Consider the following 20,589-nt stretch of genomic DNA (forward strand, 5'->3'; position numbering starts at 1 on the left):
TTCATCTTGCCTCTGTCTCTCGGGGAACTGGAATGAAGGTAGATGTCTTGGTCTGGGGGTAGTTCTTAGGTTGCGGGGATGGGGAACCCAAGCTTGCACCTCATCCGGGTTTTCTTCTATTCAGAGAGGAGGGCCTCTCCTGGTGAAAGCAGATAGCCTGGGGCCACGATCCTCTGCATTCTCCCAGGCGCTTGGCCAAGTCACAGTCGGGGTGATGAAATCCCTTCAAAGCCACTGGGCTGGGCCAGGCTCTGGATCCCAACCAGCAGCGCCAGCCTAAAGTGGCCCACAGGTCGGGCATGGAGCCGAGGTGTCAGGCCGTGTGACGAGTCTGCGCACCGGTGCCTGCCAGAGAGAAGGTCTGCAATGGGGCTGGAGGAGGCCCCTGTGCTTGTGGGGCAACGCCAGGGAAAGGCAGGGGCTTTCCACATTCCACACGGGGAGGCCTGAGGCTTGTCTGTGTGACTCAGTCAGTCCTAACATTCACGGCTGCTTCTTAGAAACCGCAGTGGGAAAGGTGGGAGGCCCTCTTCACAGTGGGGTTCTGGCTTCTTTGTCACTTGTTTGGAGTGAAGTTGGCTTCCGGGAAAGAAAAAAATAGCCTCAGTGGCCGCCTCAGGTACCAATAACTCCTCTGCTTCCTTGTGTGCTGTGCGCGGCCACTGGTGGCTTCTTCTTCTGAGGTGTCCAGAAACAGTGTTTGGGGAATAAATCACACTGCAGCAGAAATATCCAGCAGTTCCCTCGAACTCACGTTGGCTTTGGTTTCCTGGACACACAGCTAGACTCTCTAGGCCCTCTTTGAGTTAGATGTCACCGTGTGACAGATGGAGGTTAGGGGGAAAGAGGTGTGCACTGGGAGGAGGTACAGTAAGCTTCCGGCAGAAGTTAAAAGCCGCGAGGGTCCAGCCAGCTGAAAACTGTCACATAAGGGGTAGAGGACAACTGCCACCCCATTCCTGTATATACACATAAAAAATGCCTGTGGAAGCTTTCTACTTTATCTTTTATGTGCATTGGTGTTTTGCCTACGTGCACGGGAGCATTGGGTCACCTGGAACTGGGGTTGCAGACAGCTGCAGTGTGGTTGCTGGGAACTGAATCCCTGTCCTCTGGAAGAGAAGCCAGTGTGCTCTTAACCTCGGAGTCATCCCTCCAGCCCTTCTATGGAATTAAAACTGCTCTACACTCAGGGAACTGTCTGTGGCGGTCAGCAGCGCACTCTACATCCCAACAACTACAGTTCTCTGCGCTGTGCCTGTGACTCATCTCGTTTAGGATTCACACCCTTTGAAACCTTTCCCACGTGGCCCTGATTCGGGCCCCTCTGCAAAGCCTTCCCGTGGGCAGAGGAAGCATAAAATCTGACCCGATTCAGTCATTCCCCTGGCATCACGCTAAGGCCACCTTTGCCTGCTTCTAGGTAGATTACCGCATCTGGCCAAGGGAGGAACATTAGAAATTCAGCTCTGCCTCCCAAGACTCACTTCAAAAATGAAGTCAGGCTCCTGGGCACTGAGTGTTCGGACAGGAGAAGAGTCAACTGATTTCCGGGCCAGTTCCGCCTGCCAGGGGTCAGGGGGCTGGGAGTCATTCACAAGCCACTTTCCTCTTCATCTTGTCATGGACAGGCAGACGGACACCCAGAGCCAGGAAAGGGCAGAATCGGCCTGAGGCCTCCTTGAGTTGGTGCTTCTTAGCTGAAGACAGAAACAAGGCAGATGCCGTGTGCTGTCATCAACTGTCCCTTTGCAACTGCTGGTACCTGCTTAACATTCTTTATCCTCTGCAACTCATCAAGGCATGCCTGTCTGCCGGCCGTTCCCGGTGGTTTCTGTAAAGTCCAAGTTGAGCATATTGGGCTAGTCAGCTTTTCTCAGCTGGTTGTTTTCCGTGTCCTGGAGGCAAGGGCTGCTGGGGGAAACCTTTCTTCAAGGCCCAGAGGAGGAGCTGCATACAGTAGGAAGTAACAGCCGTAGACTGCTTGAGACTGTTGGTGTCTTCGGTCTGACAGCAGTGAGAGGATTCATCCCATTTTGCAGAGGGGACAACTGAGGCCCAGAACACTTTGCCGAGTTACCCAGATCTCTGCTATCTCTCTGACTTCCAGCCCCCTGAGCTCTTCACTGGACCGGCCCAGGAGCCAGGGAGCCCTCTTCTAACCCAACTACATTGTCTCTTCATGTCTGCGAAGGTCCAGTCTTATTTTCTAGAGGCAATTTCCCCGAGTTTAGAGGCACACTCGCCAAAAAACTTATTCCTTGAATGGCTCTGGCTTCCTACAGCCAATTCTATTATTTTTGTTGTTGTTCATTTTGTTTTGTGGGTTTTTTGTTGTTGTTTTGTTTTTTGGGGGGGTTTTGTTTGTTTGTTTGTTTGTTTGAGACAGTGTTTCTGTGTAGCCCTGGCTGTCTTGGATGTCACTTTGTAGACCAGGCAGGCCTTGAACTCACTCACAGATATCCGCCTGCCTGTCTGTCCTCAGTGCTGGGAAGAAAGGTGTGGGCCACCACTGCCCAGTGCCAGTGATATTCTAACTTGTTGCAGTGGGTTCAAAACGCATGCTTTTTGCCCTTATAACTTCCTCTCCAGGAACTTCTGGCAAATCAGAATCTGGGAGACCTGACTAATAGATCATAAAGTCTGTGCTGTTTTTGTTTTATTTCTTCTTTGACACAAGCTAGAGTCATCTGGGAAGAAGGAACTTCAGTAGGGAAAATTCTCATCAGATTGTTTGGAAGCAAGTCTATGGGGCACTTCCTGGATTGATGGTCTACAAGGAAGGGCACTGCCAACTGTGGGCAGTGTAAACCCTGGGCAGGTAGTCCTGGCTTATATAAGAAGGCAGGCTGAACTAGCCAGGAGGAGCAAACCAGTAAGCAGCACTCTTCTGTGGCTTATCCTTCCTGAAGTTTCTGTCCTGGGTTCCCTTCATGATGTAAGCTGTAAGAAGAAATAAATCTTTCCCCCCACAAGTTGCTTTTTGTTGTGGTGGTTTATTCCAGCAATAGAAAGCCACTGGGGCAAAGTCTAACCCTGAGTTTACTGCCAACTTCATAAGCTCTGTGTGCCTGGGGCAGGTGCCAAGTGTTGGTAAAAAGTGCTTGGTGAGAGAATGCGGAGGACCTTGGTTATCTAGTCTCCATTAAGAACCAGAGGTGTGAGTATTTATTCTAAATCCCATAGCTGGAAACATGCAGAAGGAAAAGGAGACCCTGTTCCACTATTCTCCTCTGGGAAGAGAATGTTGAATATGAATTGTCAGCTTGAAAGGATCTGGAACAATCCAGGAGTGAAGACTTAGGGCATGTCTGTGGGGAGGTTTCTAGACTGCATTAATGCCTTTGTTACTTTTCCTGTTGCTGTTCTAAAATACCCCAATTGAGCAAGACGGAGGATTCATTCCGGCACATAGCTTGGGAACAGTAATAGAGAGGTCAAGACAACAGGAGCTTCATGCAGCTGGTCCCAGCACAGGTACAATCAAAGCAACAAGCAATGTGTGCTGCTATTTAATTCCCTCTATGTGTACAGTCCTAGGTCCTGACTGGGGATGTTCCTAACCGCAGTGGCTGTGTTACCCCACCTCCATTCACGTAAGCATAATCTAGACAATCAGTCCTTTCCAGGTATGACCAGAGCCAGTCTCCAGGGGGATAAAACTGACAGCTAACACTTCATAGTGGACTAGGATAGGATGACCCATCCTAAATGTGGGTAACGCCGTGCCCTGTGCTCGGGGCTCAGACCGAATAAAGAGAGAAAGAGAGTGGAGAATGATAATTGGTCTCTCTCTCTCTGCTTCCAGGCTACAAATGCAGCGTGATCAGGGCCTCATTCTTCTGCTGCTATAATGTTCTGGCCATGGTGGCTGTGCCATGGGACTGGAGCTGTGAGCCAAGTACACTTTTCCTTCCTATGTTGCCTTTATTAGATGCTTTGTCATGGCAATTAAAAAAAGTCACTGTAGGTTGTACATCATATGCCTACCTTCTTTAAATACAGGTGCATGTGCACGTGTGTGTGTGTGTGTGTGTGTGTGTGTGTTCCCCTCTGCTCTCTGCACCTTTTGAATCTATCTCTTCTTCTCTGCCAGCAATTCTTCTTCTTTTTATTGTATGGGATAAAAAAGATTTTCTTTTGTTTGTGTGGATAACTGTCACACACGCACACACACACACACACACACACACACACACACACACACACACCCATGGATGGGGTCACAGTCACTCAAACACTGGGGATGCAGAGATAAAGGGTTGACAGGTTAGATCTGAGGGTGCCAATAGCACCCATTCTTTTGTGTGTGATTGATTGATTTGCTTCGTGATGAAGGAGATTTGCTTCGTGAATACATACTTTAATATTCACCGTGTGTGCCCAGGCAAGGTGGCTCACTGAAGGATTTCTGTGAGTTCAAGGCCAGCCTGGTTTGCATAGTTCTAGGACTATAGAGAGAGACCCTGTCTCAAACAAACTCACCATGTGCATTTTCCATTTGATATAGTTTTGGACTTTCCTTTCTTTCTTTCTCTTCCTTCCTTCCTTCCTTTCTTTCCTTCTTTCCTTCCTTCCTTTCTTTCTCTTCCTTCCTTCCTTCCTTCCTTTCTTTCTTTCTTGCTTTCTTTCTTTCTTTCTTTCTAATGAAAATGGAATCTTGCAAAGTCAAAGATCTGACAAACTCTTTCAGTCTCCAATGATCCCAGGAGAGAAGTCATTGCATTTCAATAGATGGGCTCCTGGGGACAGAACACAGCTCTTAGGCTTGCTCAGCAAGCACTTTAACAAAAGTTGTACCTCCAGCCCTGTGTCAGACATCACAGTTGTCATGGGGAAGACATCTCTGCTCAGAACAGTGACCTGCTTAGGACTTGGTTTGTAAGAGTTAGAAGCAGAGACAGAGGTAAACACAAACTCACATCTGCTTAAACCCAAGTCCTTTCTACATCATTTTTTTTTTCTGTAAGTACGGAGGCACGGTGTCCTGGTTAGTATTTGTCAGCTTGACACTGTGAAGAGGAACCTCAATTGAGAAAATGCCTCCTCCAATCTTCCTGTGGTGCTTTCTTGATTGATGATTGATGTGGGCGGGTCCAGCTCACTGTGGGTGGTGCTGCTCCTGGGCAGGTGGTGCCATGCTGGGCTGTGTAAGGAAGCAGGATGAGCAAACCCTAAGGAGCAAGCCAATGAGCAACGTTCCTCTGAGACATGACGTCAGCCCCTGCCTCCAGGTTCCTGCTGTTAGTTCACACCCTGGCTTTCCTTCTCTGGACAAGTTCCTTCCGGTTGTAGTGACTCATCACATCCATAAAGAGCGAACTAAGACATGTAATGGTCAAGAACAGGTTTTCTAATTTAAGGCTTGAGAACAGATAGTTGACAAGTTCTCTCTCTCTCTCTCTCTCTCTCTCTCTCTCTCCTGTGTGTGTGTGTGTGTGTGAAGGTTAGAAGTTGACTATGAATGTCTTCCTCAATTCTCCTTTCTCTTCTTCCTCCTCCTCCTCACCATCCTCTTCCTCCTCTTCCCTTTTCTCTTTCTTCTTTTTTGGTTTTTGAGTCAAGGACTCGCTGGATTAGAACTCAGAGATCCACCCGCTCTCAGACCATGGACCCACAGTCTCCTCCACCATTTTCTGTCTCCTCCTGTGATGGGGAACCAGAGAACTCCTGGCTGCGGATCTGTATGTGGCTATCAACACAGGTCTCCAGCTCCAAAGGTGGGGCAGACTCTCTTCTTTCTTTTGGGAACTAGAACCAAAGTCAGCATTGTTTCACAATGGCTGGGTAAAGACCCTAAGGCACACCAGAGTGCCAGAGTCTCACCCCTCAGTGTTCCCTCCAAAGAGAACAGGAGATAAGCACCCTTGTAAAACAGTTGGTCTTATTTGGTAGATGTGAATTCAATGGCTCCCAGGCTCCATTCTACTAGTCCTGGCCCCGGCTTAAGTTTTAAAACTAATTCTCTCAGCATTAATCTGAAAGGATTCTTCAAACAAAAGCTCAACATCTGAGTCTATTTACCCAGTGTGCAGCTGTGTCAATTGGCCAAGACAAAGCCCGGCTTCCTGGCCAGCTCACAATGGGCAGCAGGTAGTTCTCTGAACAGAGGAGCACAAGACAGGGGCCTCTCACCAGGCTACAGCCTCCTTCCAATGAGGAAGAGCTGGAGCCCAGGGGTCAAGAGAAAAGGAGGGTGCCCCGCCCCCCACCTCCCCCACACACGTGGAGACTGAAAGGTATGATCTGTAAGCCCATCAATTAGGGCTATTAAAAAGGTAATTAGCCCTCTTCCATAGAAACTAAGGACAGAGATGTGAAAGAAGGGGGAATTCATTTCCTCGTGGTTACATTTTAGTGTGGCTGGTACCTTTAGTAACGGAGGGGGGGCTATTGTTGAGACTGTCTCTTGATCAACTTGAGGAGAAAGGGACATCAATTCTATCACAGGGATATCTTATGATGAAAGTGGGAATTATTTGTCTAGTTCTTTAAAGAAACATGTATGCTTTTGTTTCTGCTGTCCACCCTTAGGTACAAATTAAATGGCCAGATCTGGAGGGCTGAGGATTTGAGACTAACTCACTTACTAGTTTCCTTTCTGTGTCAGAAAGGAAAATATGAATGTATCAGCAATGAGCCATATGTCCTGGGCTCTGTGTGTGTGAAATTCAGAATTAGGGTTTCTGTTCCAACTCAGTTCATGCTTGTGTGTGAGTACTTTGATAATAAAAGGCTATAAGGGAACCAAAGGACAGAGAAAAGACCTTTTTCATAATGAGGATTGATGTCCTTCCTCTATTGACATGAAACTCTAGTACAGACTGCATTTATGACACACTGGCCCAGTTCACTATGAATGCACGAACTGATGTTTACAAAGCCTCTGTGTGTGTGTGTGTGTGTGTGTGTGTGTGTGTGTGTGTGTGTGTACTCGCGTGCACGAGCATGCTCGCTTGCTTGCAAATAAAGAATAATTTAAGCATCTACCATCTAACATTCTTCTTCTCTATTCCTGCATCTCCCCCCACCTACCCCGAAGATGTTCATATAGCAGGCTGTGCAGGTTATAAGTGGCCACTGGGTATATGTATGACATCCACGAATTCACACGACAAAGGTGTACAATGCGTAGTTATTTCTGAGGTGTCCTGCCCCCATCCACGTCAGGCAGCCACGACTTTTATTTCTGTAGAGTACTTGAGCTTGTTCTTGAATTTTGCATGAGTAAAATTCTATGATATGAATCCTTCAATAGCTGACACTTTTTTGCTTTTATTCTGTTTTAGTTGGGATCCATGTGGACGCAGAATGTGTCGGTAGTCTATAGTCTTTTGTTTACAAACAGTATTTGGTTGTGTGACAAGCCCATGATGTATCCATTCTTGTGTGGATCGGCATTTGAGTTCCTGCCAGTCTTGGACTACTGTGAATAAAGCTGATATAAACACACTTGAAGAAGATTTTCGTGGCCATATGTTTTCACGTTCCAGGGGCAATTTACCTAGGAGTGAAATTCCTTTCTCATAGGTGGGGTAAGTCTTTTATCTTTGAAAGACGGGGTTGAGAGATGGCTCAGAAGCTAAGAGCCTTCATAACTCTTATGGAGGATTAGAGTTTGGTTCCTAGCACCATGTTGGGTGGCTCACAAAGCTCTTTTTCAGTCCATTCCAGGAGTGATCTGATGTCTTCCCTGGCCTCCATAGGCACTTTACTTGCATAAACACACCTATAAAAGCATATACACAAGTTCTAAAAAATTTTAAGAGAAACTTACAGTCTTCTAAAGTGGTTCTACTACCTTCTAACAGCATTATGAGGAACGTTACAGTATTTCTGCCTCCTGAGATGAGTATGATGATGCTATGGTAGCCACAGCTATTTGGAGAGGTATATTCTGTGGTTCTAGCTTGTTCTTCTCATGGGCTTAATGATGTTAGGACTCGTGGTGATGGCTGCCTGCATACTTCCTCTCCTAGATTGTTTAAGTCTTCCGTCTACTCTCAGTAGAGTGTGTATTCTGGATGAAGTCTCTCCTAATATGTAGATATTGCAAATGCTTTGTTTTGGGTGGGATCTTAATTTTCATTTTCTTACTGTCCTCTTCCTAATGACCAAGTTATTACTTTGATGAAATAAGGAATTTCAGGTGACTGTTTGATGGTGAGTCCTTTCTGTGTCTGTCCCTTCTGAGAGCACAGCCCAACACTGTGGAGGTATCTGCTCACTTCTATCTGCTGTGAAAATGTAGCTTTTGTGATTAAATCTACTATTTATGTAAAGTCGATATTTTTATAGTTTTGGGAACTGAACCCAAGAGTCATGCTTGTCAAGTGTTATACCACTAAGCTATACTCTACCCTCAAGCTGTTTACCACCATTACTACTACTACTACTACTACTACTACTACTACTACTACTACTACTACTACTACTACTATTACTACTACTACTACCTGGTGCTTGAACTCAGATCTTCATGCCAAAGCTTTATTACCTAACCCTCAGATTAATTTTGTGATGTATGGTGTGCCATAATGACTGAGGGTTATTTTGTTTCAAAAAGTTCAGCCCCACCTAAAATGGCTCACCAGGTTGAGTTTCTCTGATGTTTTCTGTCATTAACCAATTGATAATGTGTGATTTTCTCAATTTTCCACTTTATTCCTTTGCCTGTATGCCAATAACACATTGCTATGATTGTTGTATGTCTTTAATGTCTTAAAATTAGATAATGTGTGTCCCTTGAATCTTGGTCTTTTAAACTTTATTTTAGTCACAGTAAGTCCTCTTTAGCTTTGTATAATCTTTAATCAACTTGTCAAGTTCTACAGAAATAAGCAAGCAAAACCTTCTTGAGATTTTCTTTGTGGGTGGTGAATCTGTAGATCGATTTAGCTAGGACATTTAGCGTCTGAGCAATTTGGGTCTTTCAATGAATGGGTGTGGTTTATTGTCCAATTTACTTGTCTCTAAGTGGTAATGCATATTTTTTTTAATATAGAAGGTTTATGTGTTTTTTCTCAAATGCCTCCTGTTTTATGCATGCATTTGGATACCTTTCCTATTTCAAATGATGTGATTTTTGCTTAGAGGTGAGAGAGGTAGATCTAACCTTCTTTGTCTGTGGCCAGCCCTTCTTCATGCTTCTTATACCATTTGTTGCTCTAACTAGGACACACGGAGGTTGCTGGTGGCTCCACTGGTCTTGTGGATCCTGTGTTAAAGGTGGTTTAGAGTGGGCTGCCTCGGATTTGTTCTTTGAATATATAGTCAAGTGTCATTTAATAACAAGTTACGTTCTGAGAAGTATGCCATATTTGGCCACTCTGTGGGTCACACAATATGTATTTCCACAAACTTAGATGGTACAGAGCAAGAGAAAATGATACAACCCAAAGACCATGATCGGCACAGGCTACATGAGGTTGCTATGTGCCTAATAGGACACGGGTTTTTCAATAAAGTACTTTTGTAAATAAATGCAAAAGGTGCACTCAAGCACAAACAGAAGTCTAGTGTGCTATGCACACAAGACGGTAATATAGTTGCTTATCATTATGATCAAGTATTATGTACTGTGCACACTTGTATGGGCTATGCTTTTACTCTAGGATGCACACCAGCATCACCACAAATGTGAGAATAATGTACTCTGTGGCTGTGTTACAATGGAGTTACAATGATGACAGAGTTATTGTCACTTGCATTGTTATTACATGAAGCCACCACTTACGTGTATGCACTCCCCACCACTGACCAAATAATGCTTATCACATGACCATGATTCCTACCATGAACCTTACCATGTGTCAAGCACTCACCAAGATGTCCTCCATGTGTCTTTCTGGATCTCTAAACGTTTAACCCGAGGACCTCTGGGGTCTCTAGTCAGAGCTCATTCCCTTCCTAATCTGGAGAGTCTCATCGCAATCTTTTCGTCTCGGCGGTTTCCAGTCTTCTCTTCACCGTTAACTGCATCTGCTCACCAGGCTCTCCCTGAGTTCTCGTCTCACGGGTCTCCAGGCAGAAAGTCACGTCGCCTATAGCGTTTCCCCCATGGCTTCTTTTCCTCCAGGAATCAGATAAGGGCTGGCAAGAGTCGCTGTATGGCCTTTGTTTTAGTCATCTTTGTACATGGAGGTACGGATCCAGTGCCAGTTAGCTCCCTCATAACCTAAGATAAAATTTCACCGTACAAACTCTTACGGTTTCAACATTTAATCGTCTGCATACCTTCCCTTTGAGTGTATAGTTCCAGGTTGCATGGGAGGCTCTGGAAACTTAGGAGGTGGAGCTAAGTTGAAAGAATTAAGTCTTGAGGTGGAGGGGATATGCCTAGGGACCTGCCATTTATGACTGCTTCCCTTCCGGTGTCTTTGGGACCTATCCACTGTGAAGATACACTAGCATCACTCAAGACTGAGCTGGTCCCACCATGCATTTCCCGGTGTGCTGGATTAAAACACCCCTCGATGTATGAAGCAAAATTATCATTTCCTCTCTAGCCTATCTGAAAACATCTATGATGTCTCCTTTTCCCTTATGTGCTTAGTAGCCAGCAAAAAAAAAAAAAACCAAAAAAAAAAAAAAAACCCAAAACAACAACAACAACAACAAAAAAAAAAAAAAAAAAAAACAGTCAGCAAAATTCATTCCTTGAGACCTTAGCACCTTCCAATAGCTTCAATAAATGAAAAAGGGAAAAGATATAAATCATTTTTAAATTATCAGGTAGGCTGGGTGGAACATGCCTTTAGTCCCAGCACTCAGGAAGCAGAGGCAGGCAGATCTGTGTGTGTGAGTTCAAGGCCAGCCTGGTCTATAAAGTGAGTTCCAGAACAACCAAGGCTACACAGAAAAATCCTGCCTTAAAAAAAAAATAAAAACAAACAACAACAATGAAATCCAAACTGGTCCTTTAGACTGTTTTTTGTGGCCAGAATTTCCAGACTGTCGTGAGCAACACTGGCTACAGAAAAGGCTACTTGGTAAGGCCTCTGGGAATACAGGAGTCCTTGACAAAAATTATGGGGTGTGTTTTGCCTGGTTTTCCTTCCTGTGCGTCACGAGAGCATAAACACACTAACGATTTTGATTAATTCTGCTGAAAACTCTTGCTAATTGTGTTTTTCAAACTCAGTTGATGGACAGGCTGATGACTCACTGAAGGAGCCTTCACTAATGGAGTAGAAATGGCCTAATCTGTCTGTTTTGACTGCTTAACTATTTCCCTCACAGTGTTGAAAAACACGATTGAGAGGCAAAGAAAGGCCTTACCCAAAGACTTAAAATCTAGGTTGTTATCGGGATGAGCATCTCTGGTCAGGACAGCGGTTGACCACCTAATCTAGGTGTTGGGGGTCCTTTCTACTCCAAGTGTGCAAGCAGGAAGACAGCGTAGGAAAAGGAATGTTTTTGTTCATGGGTTGAGAGACTTGGGCCAACATGCTTATTTTTTTAAAGCCCTAGAATTCGAGAAGTAAAATATTATCCATAAGCTATTCCCTTCAAAAAAATTTCATAGAGTATATTTTTAGATACTAATCCACATGTATAAAGTTTATTAATCATTTACGGGTGCTCTAAAATCCCGGGGGGGAGGGGTGGCATTCTCAAACTCAAACACCTTTTAAATGATGTCATATCTGTTGGTCTGTAATGGTCTGTCATTGGGGTCTGGAGGGCATTCCATTCTCCATGAAGCAACTGCTGAAGGTTTGCCATCTATCTCCCTAAAAAGAAACATCTGGATAGTGCAGTCGGCTCAGGGGACTTGGCTAAGGCAGCTGGCTGGATTTGGACCCTTCTTTCTGAGGGAAGGTTGCCACCGGGGACAAAGCCACTGTCTTGGGGATCCTCAGGGCCCATGGTTGCTGAGCCATGGGAGGGCAGTCAGTGCAGGCTCCCTGGAATCTGTCCTCTCCTTGAGATCCTCAGGGGATGGAGCTTCCATTCTTCCGACCTTTGCTTCTGCCTTTCTGTTCCACTCCCAGCCCGCAGACAAAGGTAAAGCCTGTGATCTCTGGTTTTTCCATTGCTGTGGTAAAATGCCTGGAACTTAGAGGAGGAAAGATTTCTTTTGGTTTGTGGTTGCTGAGGTTTCACGAGGCTTGGACAATGTGGGCCTGTGGCGAGGCAGAGTGTCACAGTGAAGAGGACGTAGCAGAGCAGAGTATGTCAGGGTGACAAGAAATGGAGAGAGAGAAGGCAGGGAGGGCCAGAGCAAGTCCTGTTCTTCAAAGACATACCCCACTGTGACCTGCTGCTAACAACCAGGCCCACCTCTGATCGCACTTTCAGCCAGCCCCTCATGGCCCAGTCACCTCTCAGTAGTGACACTGGAAAACCCTCCGGCAGTGAGTTTTGAGGCCATTCTATACTTCCGAGCTTATCTATACTTACTATTGTACTGATAGCTTATTTGTTTTGCAGTTCTAAACTGATTTCTTAAGTGTTGGGCCCCAGCACTATCACAGGAGGCTTGGGGCATTCTAGTAAGGAAGATGTGCTACAGCATGCGTTCGAGTATGTCTGCATGTGTGTGTGTGTGTTTGAGTCCATGTGCATGTATGCATGCATTCATGAGTGTGTGTATGTGTGTGTGCACACATGCACATGTATGTGTGTGTGTGCATGCGTGTGTGTGTGTGTGTGTGTGTGTGTGTGTGAATGAAGACACGCATGCACGCTCATTATTTTACATGAGGATAAGGAGAAATGCTTTCAGTTTAAGCAGCTGACTTTCCTGTTTTGTGCACATGGGGAGCAAACCTTTGGCACAACTTAACGAAAAGAATGTTTTAGGAGTAGAGTTTCCCGGGCAGAGAGGCAGTAAGTACAAAGGCCCTGAGGTGGAGGTTTCAGGGATAGAACCCCCTTAACCACTGAGTCAGTTCACCGAGGACACAAGTCACACTGGTGAGTTCTGCAGACTCACCTGACTGGGTGAGAGAGCAGCAGGGGCCGTGGATCTCATTTCTAAGAAAACTGGCCTAACCCCAGGGCTTAATTTTACAAGAAAACTTGTGTCCAGAGCAGGACAGTGATTAAGCCTCTGGCTCACAACTATGTAGTGAGAGGCAGGCTAGAGACCTCACTCCCATCTCCCAGGAAAATGCTTACCGTCTTCTGCCCAGCCCCACAAGAACAACAACAATAACAACAACAACAGTAGTAGTAGTAATAGTAATACTAACAATCATGATAACCTTTATTCTTTTCACCTCTGTAGTAATACCGTTGCACATGTGTTAATTCACAAACTTCTCACAATCGCTGCATTGTATGTTGAGAGCAGGGAACTTATTATTGTCATTTTGTAGACAAGGAAGCAAGATAGGGGGAGAGCACCTTGCTCAAGGTCACACAGCAACTGGTGTGACAGAGTCAGGCCACCTCCCTGTTGGGCTTGTGGTGTTCTGTAGCCTCGAGCTGACCTTGGCAAGGACTTTAGGGTGACTGATTACCATCAACAGGAACTTCAGGTCCTTGCCCTATACTGGTGGCGCACTAGCTCAGGCTGACACTTGGGAAGGTTACTATGATCTGAACATGACTTATTTACCTTCTAGAAACTTCAGGGGACTTGGTTTCCTTTTAATGCCATTTGAAGTCAAGCCAGGTTGGGGCTGCAGAAGGATGAGGTGCTTTGCTTCCTGTAGAATGATTAGAAAACTCGGTGGAGCACTGAATCACCTACATCCAGGCCGCGCATCGCTGGTCCTCCCCACCGAGGCTGAGAGCACCGTTGGTTGTTTATCTCACTTGCTCAGGACTGGAGGAGCTAAGAGACTGAAGACGGCGTGATTTGTCTGCTGCCGAGCAACTATAATTCACGATACAAGTAGCATCATTCTACCAGAGTGCTAGAGGGCACAGGGCCTAGGGGGTTCTGTGAAGCTTGTGCCTTCTAAATGATCTGCCAGGATTCCATGCTACATGATCTGGTCTTGATCTGATAGGGAATGGGTAATGGTTGTTTTAGGAGGAAGGGACAGCCTCGGTTAAGCTGAAGAAGTATCATGTGGGGGAAGGGAGATGAAATACAGGGGCTGGGGGGGGGGAGTACAAATCTAATTCAATTCTGTATATAGCTAGTACATTTCTACAAGCTAATAGGTCACGGCAAGACAGACTCCATGATGCACGCATGCGCACAAACACCACACACACACACACACACACACACACACACACACACACATTCGGCTAGGTTTCTAGGCTTTTGATTTCTGCTTTTGCTTTAAGAAGTGAGCTTTCAACTTCCTGCCCCTGTTACCATGCCTGCTGCCACACCGCCCTCATCATTACTGACCATAACCTTCTGGAACTATATAATCGAAATAAAGCCCTTCTATACGTTATCTCAGTCATGGTGCTTTATCACAGCACTAGAAATTTAACTAATACAGTGAGTGCATTTGTACGACCGTAATATGGCAGGAGGTGCTGGATGGTCGGCTGAGCTCAGACTAGCTCCCCCAGCCACTCCTGTCCTGATGAGTTCTACCTCTGCCCATGACAGCAGCCTGCGTATACGTGTAGCCTGGTCTGGGAAGCTGCTGTGGAGATGCGGTTCTGTGGGGCCTGTCCCGTGTTAATGCCATTAGAAAACCGTGTATTTCACACAGCTCCTGTGGAAAGAGTGAAGAAAAGGAAAAATCCTGCAAAATCAGCTGTGAAGACAGGACCAGACACAGGGTGATGGGGCACACCTTTAACCCCAGCCCTCAGGAGGCAGAGGCAGACAGATCTCTGAGTTCCAAGCCAGCCTGGTCTACAGAGTGAGTTCCAGGACAGCCAGGGCTACACAGAGAAGCCCTGTCTTGAGGAAACAATGACAGAAACAACAAAAAAGACGTCTTGCCCTCCATAACTGAATGCATGAACTCCTATAATCTCGTACATGTCTCTATCTAGAGTAGTATTAACGTGAGAGACCTAAGAAGAATTATTCGCTGCTATTTTTGAGTTGTGTGTTACATATTCTTTAAAACTATATATTTCTTTTTGAGACAAAGTCCTTTTTTATTTTTATGAATGAGGCATTTTATTAACCCAGCATCCTTTGTTCTAATGCTTCTTGTTGGCAGCTGCCACCTGTCCAGCAATTCTGTCCAGATCTCTCTGTCCCTGAGGTGTTAGCTTGCGGCCCCCATCTTGGTCCTTTTCCACCATTTTCAGCCCCTCCAGGGCTTGGAGGACTCGGCGGGCCACACTCTTAGAGCCTCTGCTGAAGTGGCTGGGCCTGACACCGTTTCTCTGCCATCCTCCATAGATCTTGGTCATGGAACCGACCCCTGCACCACCGCGGAGGTACAGGTGCCGCGCTGTGGAAGCAGCTCGTGTGTACAACCAGTTCTCATCATAGGGGGCAAGCTCTTTATGCTTGGCCAACTTGACCGTGTCCACCCATTCGGGGACTTTCAGTTTCCCGGACTTTTTGAGGAAGGCTGCCAGAGCTCTGACAAACTCCTGCTGGTTAACGTCTTTTACAGTAACTCCGGGCATCATGCGGCCTCCGCGCTGCCAGCCAGGGGAAAGGGGAGACAAAGTCTTAACTGGGTAGGTAGCATGGGCTGGACCGGAGCTCATTATGCAGCTCAGGCTAGGCTTGAATCATAGCCATCTTCCTAGCCTCTCAAATGCCAGAATTTTAGGCATGCACTACCATTCCCAGGGAAGATAAAATTTGCAATACATTTATATCTATCTAGCTATCCATCTTGCCCTTCGCATCCAATTGCCAAACCTTCCTCGTAAGTTGATGGAGAGGAGAGGGATGTGAATGTGGATGAGGGACGCTCTGGAGCACAGAGCCCACTTGCTTAAATGTTCAAGGCTCTCCAGCTGCCCGCGGGGCGGGGCCTCACATCTGCGCATGCTCTTTCTCTCTGCAGCAATCCACCCAGGACTCACCCCGTGGCTCGAGTGCTTCTGCACTCAAGGGCACCCCTCTGAACACCCACTCTTAAAATACCGCCTCCTTCCTCTTCCGTACCCAGCACACCAGATAGGATGCACTTGTTACTCTAACTCGTCTTCTCGTGTACCAGCTCTGAAGGCACAGGGGCTTGTCTGCTCTGTTCACTCAGATTGTCCCCATCACAGAATACTGGCTAATTGTTCCCTGACGGTGAAATGAGTCGATTCAAGCCAGATTAAAGTTTATAAAAGCGGGTTTATTGGGAGGCTGCTTTTGAGCAGGTTTCCTGGTCCCAAGGAATGAGTCTAGGAAAGTCGTTGCGAGCAGAGAGACAGAGGAAAGGGGGGAAAGAAAGGGAAAAAAAAGTGCTAGTAGATGCAGGAGAGAAGGGGGAGGCCTGAAGGGCCGAGGGAGGGAGGGAGGGAGGGAGAGGATGGGGGAGAAGAGATGGTGGGAAGGGAGGGAGAGGGAGAGAGGGAGAGGGAGAATGAGAGAGAGCGCACACTTGCAAAATGTCTGGATTATATAGGAAAACAAAAACAAACAAACAAACAAACAAAAAAAAAAATCCTGGGCTGTAAAGTTCAGGGTAGAGGGCAGGGTGTGTCAGGTAGGGACAGAGGGATGCTGGGAGAACCTGAAAGACAGGTCCACCTTCTTGTGCTAAATATCTGAATCCCAACAAATACATGCTCACTAAATTTTGCTCTTGGAATGAAGGAACAAAGTTGGCCAATTCTTGTGTTTCCAGGATTTTGTATGACCTCCAGCTTCATATCCAATGTCACACTCAGGAGGAGGAGCAAGGTTGCTGAATACAGTGACCTCCCACACAGGAGCAGAAAGCTCTGACTACCCTCCTGCTGGTTTCTGCTGCCTCCTGGGGATACTCTCAGCCACTATGCTGGGGGCTTACCCAGGTAATGCCACCGAGCAGGGGCTTTTGGCACTGGCTAACTGTTCATCCTCCTTTCTGTCTCTAGCCGGCCATCCTTGTTTAACTTTCTGGAGGATGAATGTCTCCTGGCTTGGTTTTGGAATCCCATTTCTTTGACTTAAAGAGGCTGATAGAGAAACAAAGGGTGTTTAGATTTGGTCTCCCCCAATTGTTTCTCTTGGTAAAGAGATAAACAAAAGGGAGGAAGGGAGAAAGAAAAAAGGAAAGGGGAGCCTGGGCTCTGATCACCAGCTGTGGGTTCCTGATGGGTCTGCCTGACACCGCCACATTATGCAGGGGCTGGTGCACCTGTGAGGAGTTAATGAGAAAAATCCAGAAGTTTGGCTCTCACAAGGGCTCCCTTTAGGGCCCCACAGGGACAGCCCCACCCCTCCCCTGGCAAGTTTCAATGACAGGTGGGATTAATCACTCCAGGTTGTGCTTTGGAGATAACGCCCTCTTTCTAGCTGTAAAGAGGGGTTTACCATGTGACGTTTTACTGGTTTTCCTTGGGTTTTTAGGGTTTGAAGCTGTTTCTCAATGGAAAGCTAAAACCACAAATAAAATGTAAGCCTCCCAGGGGTGTCCCTCAGTAACTCAGTGTAGAAAGGGAAGTCAGCATGGAGCTGTCTGAGAATCAAGATGTCATTGGTAGCCAAGGTCAGTCAGTATCTTCCCTTCTTGGATGGGTAAACCGAGTCACACTAAAGGCCTTGGTCAGGTCACTGCAGGTAAATTTGGTGTGAGCAAGGATAAAACCACTTGCTGAAAGGCAGCATGGTATTAAGCAAAGCTGTGGAGGCTTTCTGTCCCCATGTTTATGTGACAAATGAGGCAGAGAACTGTGACCGCCCTCAGAATTGGCGTGAGGTGAGGCAGTTCAAGAGACGTCTAAGTCATGGCAGCCTTAAGCAGGCACTGGACTTTATTATGGTCTCCCTCCCTGGAGATTAGCATCAGAAATATCGATAGGTAGGTACATGGCTGATCTGAGGCCACTCACTCTGGGCTCATCGAGTCAGAGCAGCTGTTATGCCATATGCTCCGGAAGGCACTGGCCGTGAAAACATATGTGACGTGCCAATGTGAGGAAAAGATTCACAGTGTCCCTCAAAGCCATTGACTGAGAACAGCTCAGGACTCAGAGGACGTGACTCGTAGAACAAGATCTTCCTCGTGTCTGCTCCCGATCTGTGCGAGCTGTATGTCCTCTGAGCATGGACAAGGTGGTCCCTGTCCTGTGTCCCTCGGAGTCTAGTAGGAATCACCGTAGGCAACATGACAGTGAGATTGGTAAGGTCCTTTGTTCACAGGTCCCTGGACTGTCTTCACCCCATAAGCTGAGAACTATATTAGACATCATCTAGGATGTCTGTAGGAGTGGAGCGTGTGTGTGATGTCCACACAGCAGGCCTGGTAGATGGTGTTCTCTCTACTGACTGGCTGTGCCTTGGTGAAGTCAGGTCATCCACAGGTCCAGCCGGTGCTGCATCCCGTGAGGATTCTGTTCACAGAGTATGTCGCACCAATAACCGACATGCAGATGTGAATTCTAATTCACCCATCTGGTGTCGTGTGTGGAGCATGTGGGAAGAAGCACTGGGAGTTTCTGTGGGGATGAGTCCCAGCCCGAGAGCAAAGTCAGGGTAGAAAGACTTGTGCCAGCAATACCACCTTCCCTTCCACCACCAGGCAGAAAGATCTACTCCGTTAGGGAAACGAGGTACACTTTCTACCAAGGCCAGCCAATTCTGAGAACACATGGAAACTCATGCCTGGCTCATCTTTGCCCTAGAAGCTGACCTTGTTGGATGGTTAGTGATTAGTGGAAGAAAGCGCAGGCACCCTGTTGCTTCTGTCTGAGGGCATTGTGTCCAAGAGGCTGGATTCCTCCACCGCCTTATGTCGGACACCACATCAGCAGTCTGGAGCCTGTGCCCTGCTCCTGACCTACGAACAACGCCAAGTTCCAAAGGCAGGACCCTCCCTTCCTGCTGCTCCCTGTTGCGTCACCGCCTTTAAAAAAAAAGTGACTTTGAGAAGTTCATATGATGCATGGCCCCCCTTCTTTATATAACTGCAAGCTTTTGATTTATTGTCTTTCTGTCTAAAACTAGCCACACTATTGTGTGCGAGAGTAGTGTGAATGTAAATAGTGTGCCTGTCCGTCTGTCGGTGTATGTTGACCGACACATCTGTCTATGTGTACTGGTGGACATATGGTGTAGAGTGTGTGAGGAGGTTAGAGGATACTTTCTAGGAATTGGTTCTCTCCTTCTACCAAGCTATTATTCTTAGAAACACGGGTCTTCAGGCTTGGTGACGGGCACCCCTTCCCACCGAGTGGTCTTACCAGCCCATGGTTCTTCTTCTTCTTTTAAATTTTAGTATAGAGTAGTTTATTCAGGGCATGGGGGGTGGTTAAGAGGGTAGTGGAGGTGGGGGTGGGAAAGCGAAGAGGAGGGGGGCTGAAAGTGGCAGGTGTGGGGCTGTTCCCTCCCTGCCTGTAATGCCTGCTCTGCAGCACGTAACCACAGCACTCAGCTAAGATGACCACGGGCTCTCAGTTATGTAGTACAGCACCTGGAATGCCTCTCCAAACTAATGAGGCATCTCAGCAGCTTCAGCCTCCAGCTGATGGCCTTCCCTTCCTGGATATTCTCACATGTCTTAGTCAGGTCTATTCCTGCACAAACATCATGACCAAGAAGCAAGTTGTGGAGGAAAGGGTTTATTCAGCTCACACTTCCACACTGCTGTTCATCACCAAAGGAAGTCAGGACTGGAACTCAAGCAGGTCAGGAAGCAGGAGCTGATGCAGAGGCCATGGAGGGATGTTGCTTACTGGCTTGTTTCCCCTGGCTTGCTCAGCCTGCTTTCTTATAGAACTCAGGACCACCACAGCCCAGGGATGGCACCACCCACAATGGGCTGGGCCCTCCCCCCACCCTTCATTATTAATTGAGAAAATGCCTTACAGCTGGATCTCATGGAGGCATTTCCTCAACTGAGGCTTCTTTCTCTGTGATAACTCCAGCCTGTGTCAAGTTGACACAAAAGCAGCCAGCACATCATACCCTTCTCGAAAATTACATAATCCATAGTTCACCCTGAATAAAGAAACATGAACAAGTTAAGATAATCTCAGAAAGCTGCTTCACTAAAGATGGACAACTTTGTTTCCCTAAAGAAGACCCTCCCTCTTCTTCCACCCCCCACCCCCGCACCTGATCTCAACCAAACTGGAATCCTGCCCATCCTCCCCTTCAGGCCTAGTGTGTCTGACTCCTGGAAGGGAAATGAGGACCACAGACTCCCCATCGCAGACTTTGCCCAGTCCCAGCCTCCCTGAGCCAGTATATTGATGGTGTCCAGACACTGCCAGCGGAGACGCAGAACATGGGACCACGATATATTAAAAGTTATTATTCAGAAACTGCCCCTTTAAGGGGTCACCGAGCCCCATGCTGGAGTTAATTACTTCTTTCTTGAGACAGGGGTGTATATCTATCTCACTTACTGATGGACCCCCAGGGCCAGGTGTTCAGCACACAGTAGGTATTCAGCTGTACCTGTGATGCAAACGCAAAGCAGTCATCTTTGGCTGGCCGAGGGAGAAAGTGTGTCTCGTTTTCCTGACAGATCAGATCTTCCTCCCTGTGATAGAGTGGTGGCACAAGCTCTCTACCCCAAATTACTCTTGGGCTAGGGTTGGTTCATAACG

General features: G+C 46.9%; 1 protein-coding gene across 1 annotated transcript; it reads right to left on the reverse strand.

Moving 5' to 3' along the window:
* Positions 1-15,065: 15,065 nt before the first annotated feature.
* On the reverse strand, positions 15,066-15,540 carry LOC308422424 (small ribosomal subunit protein eS19-like). The gene has a single exon (XM_080919000.1). It carries the CDS (start codon positions 15,514-15,516, stop codon positions 15,076-15,078), a length of 441 nt encoding a protein of 146 aa, XP_080775126.1. The 5' UTR covers positions 15,517-15,540; the 3' UTR covers positions 15,066-15,075.
* Positions 15,541-20,589: the final 5,049 nt, after the last annotated feature.

Source organism: Micromys minutus, assembly GCF_963924665.1.
Source record: "Micromys minutus genome assembly, chromosome: 7".
NCBI classification, from domain to species: domain Eukaryota; kingdom Metazoa; phylum Chordata; class Mammalia; order Rodentia; family Muridae; genus Micromys; species Micromys minutus.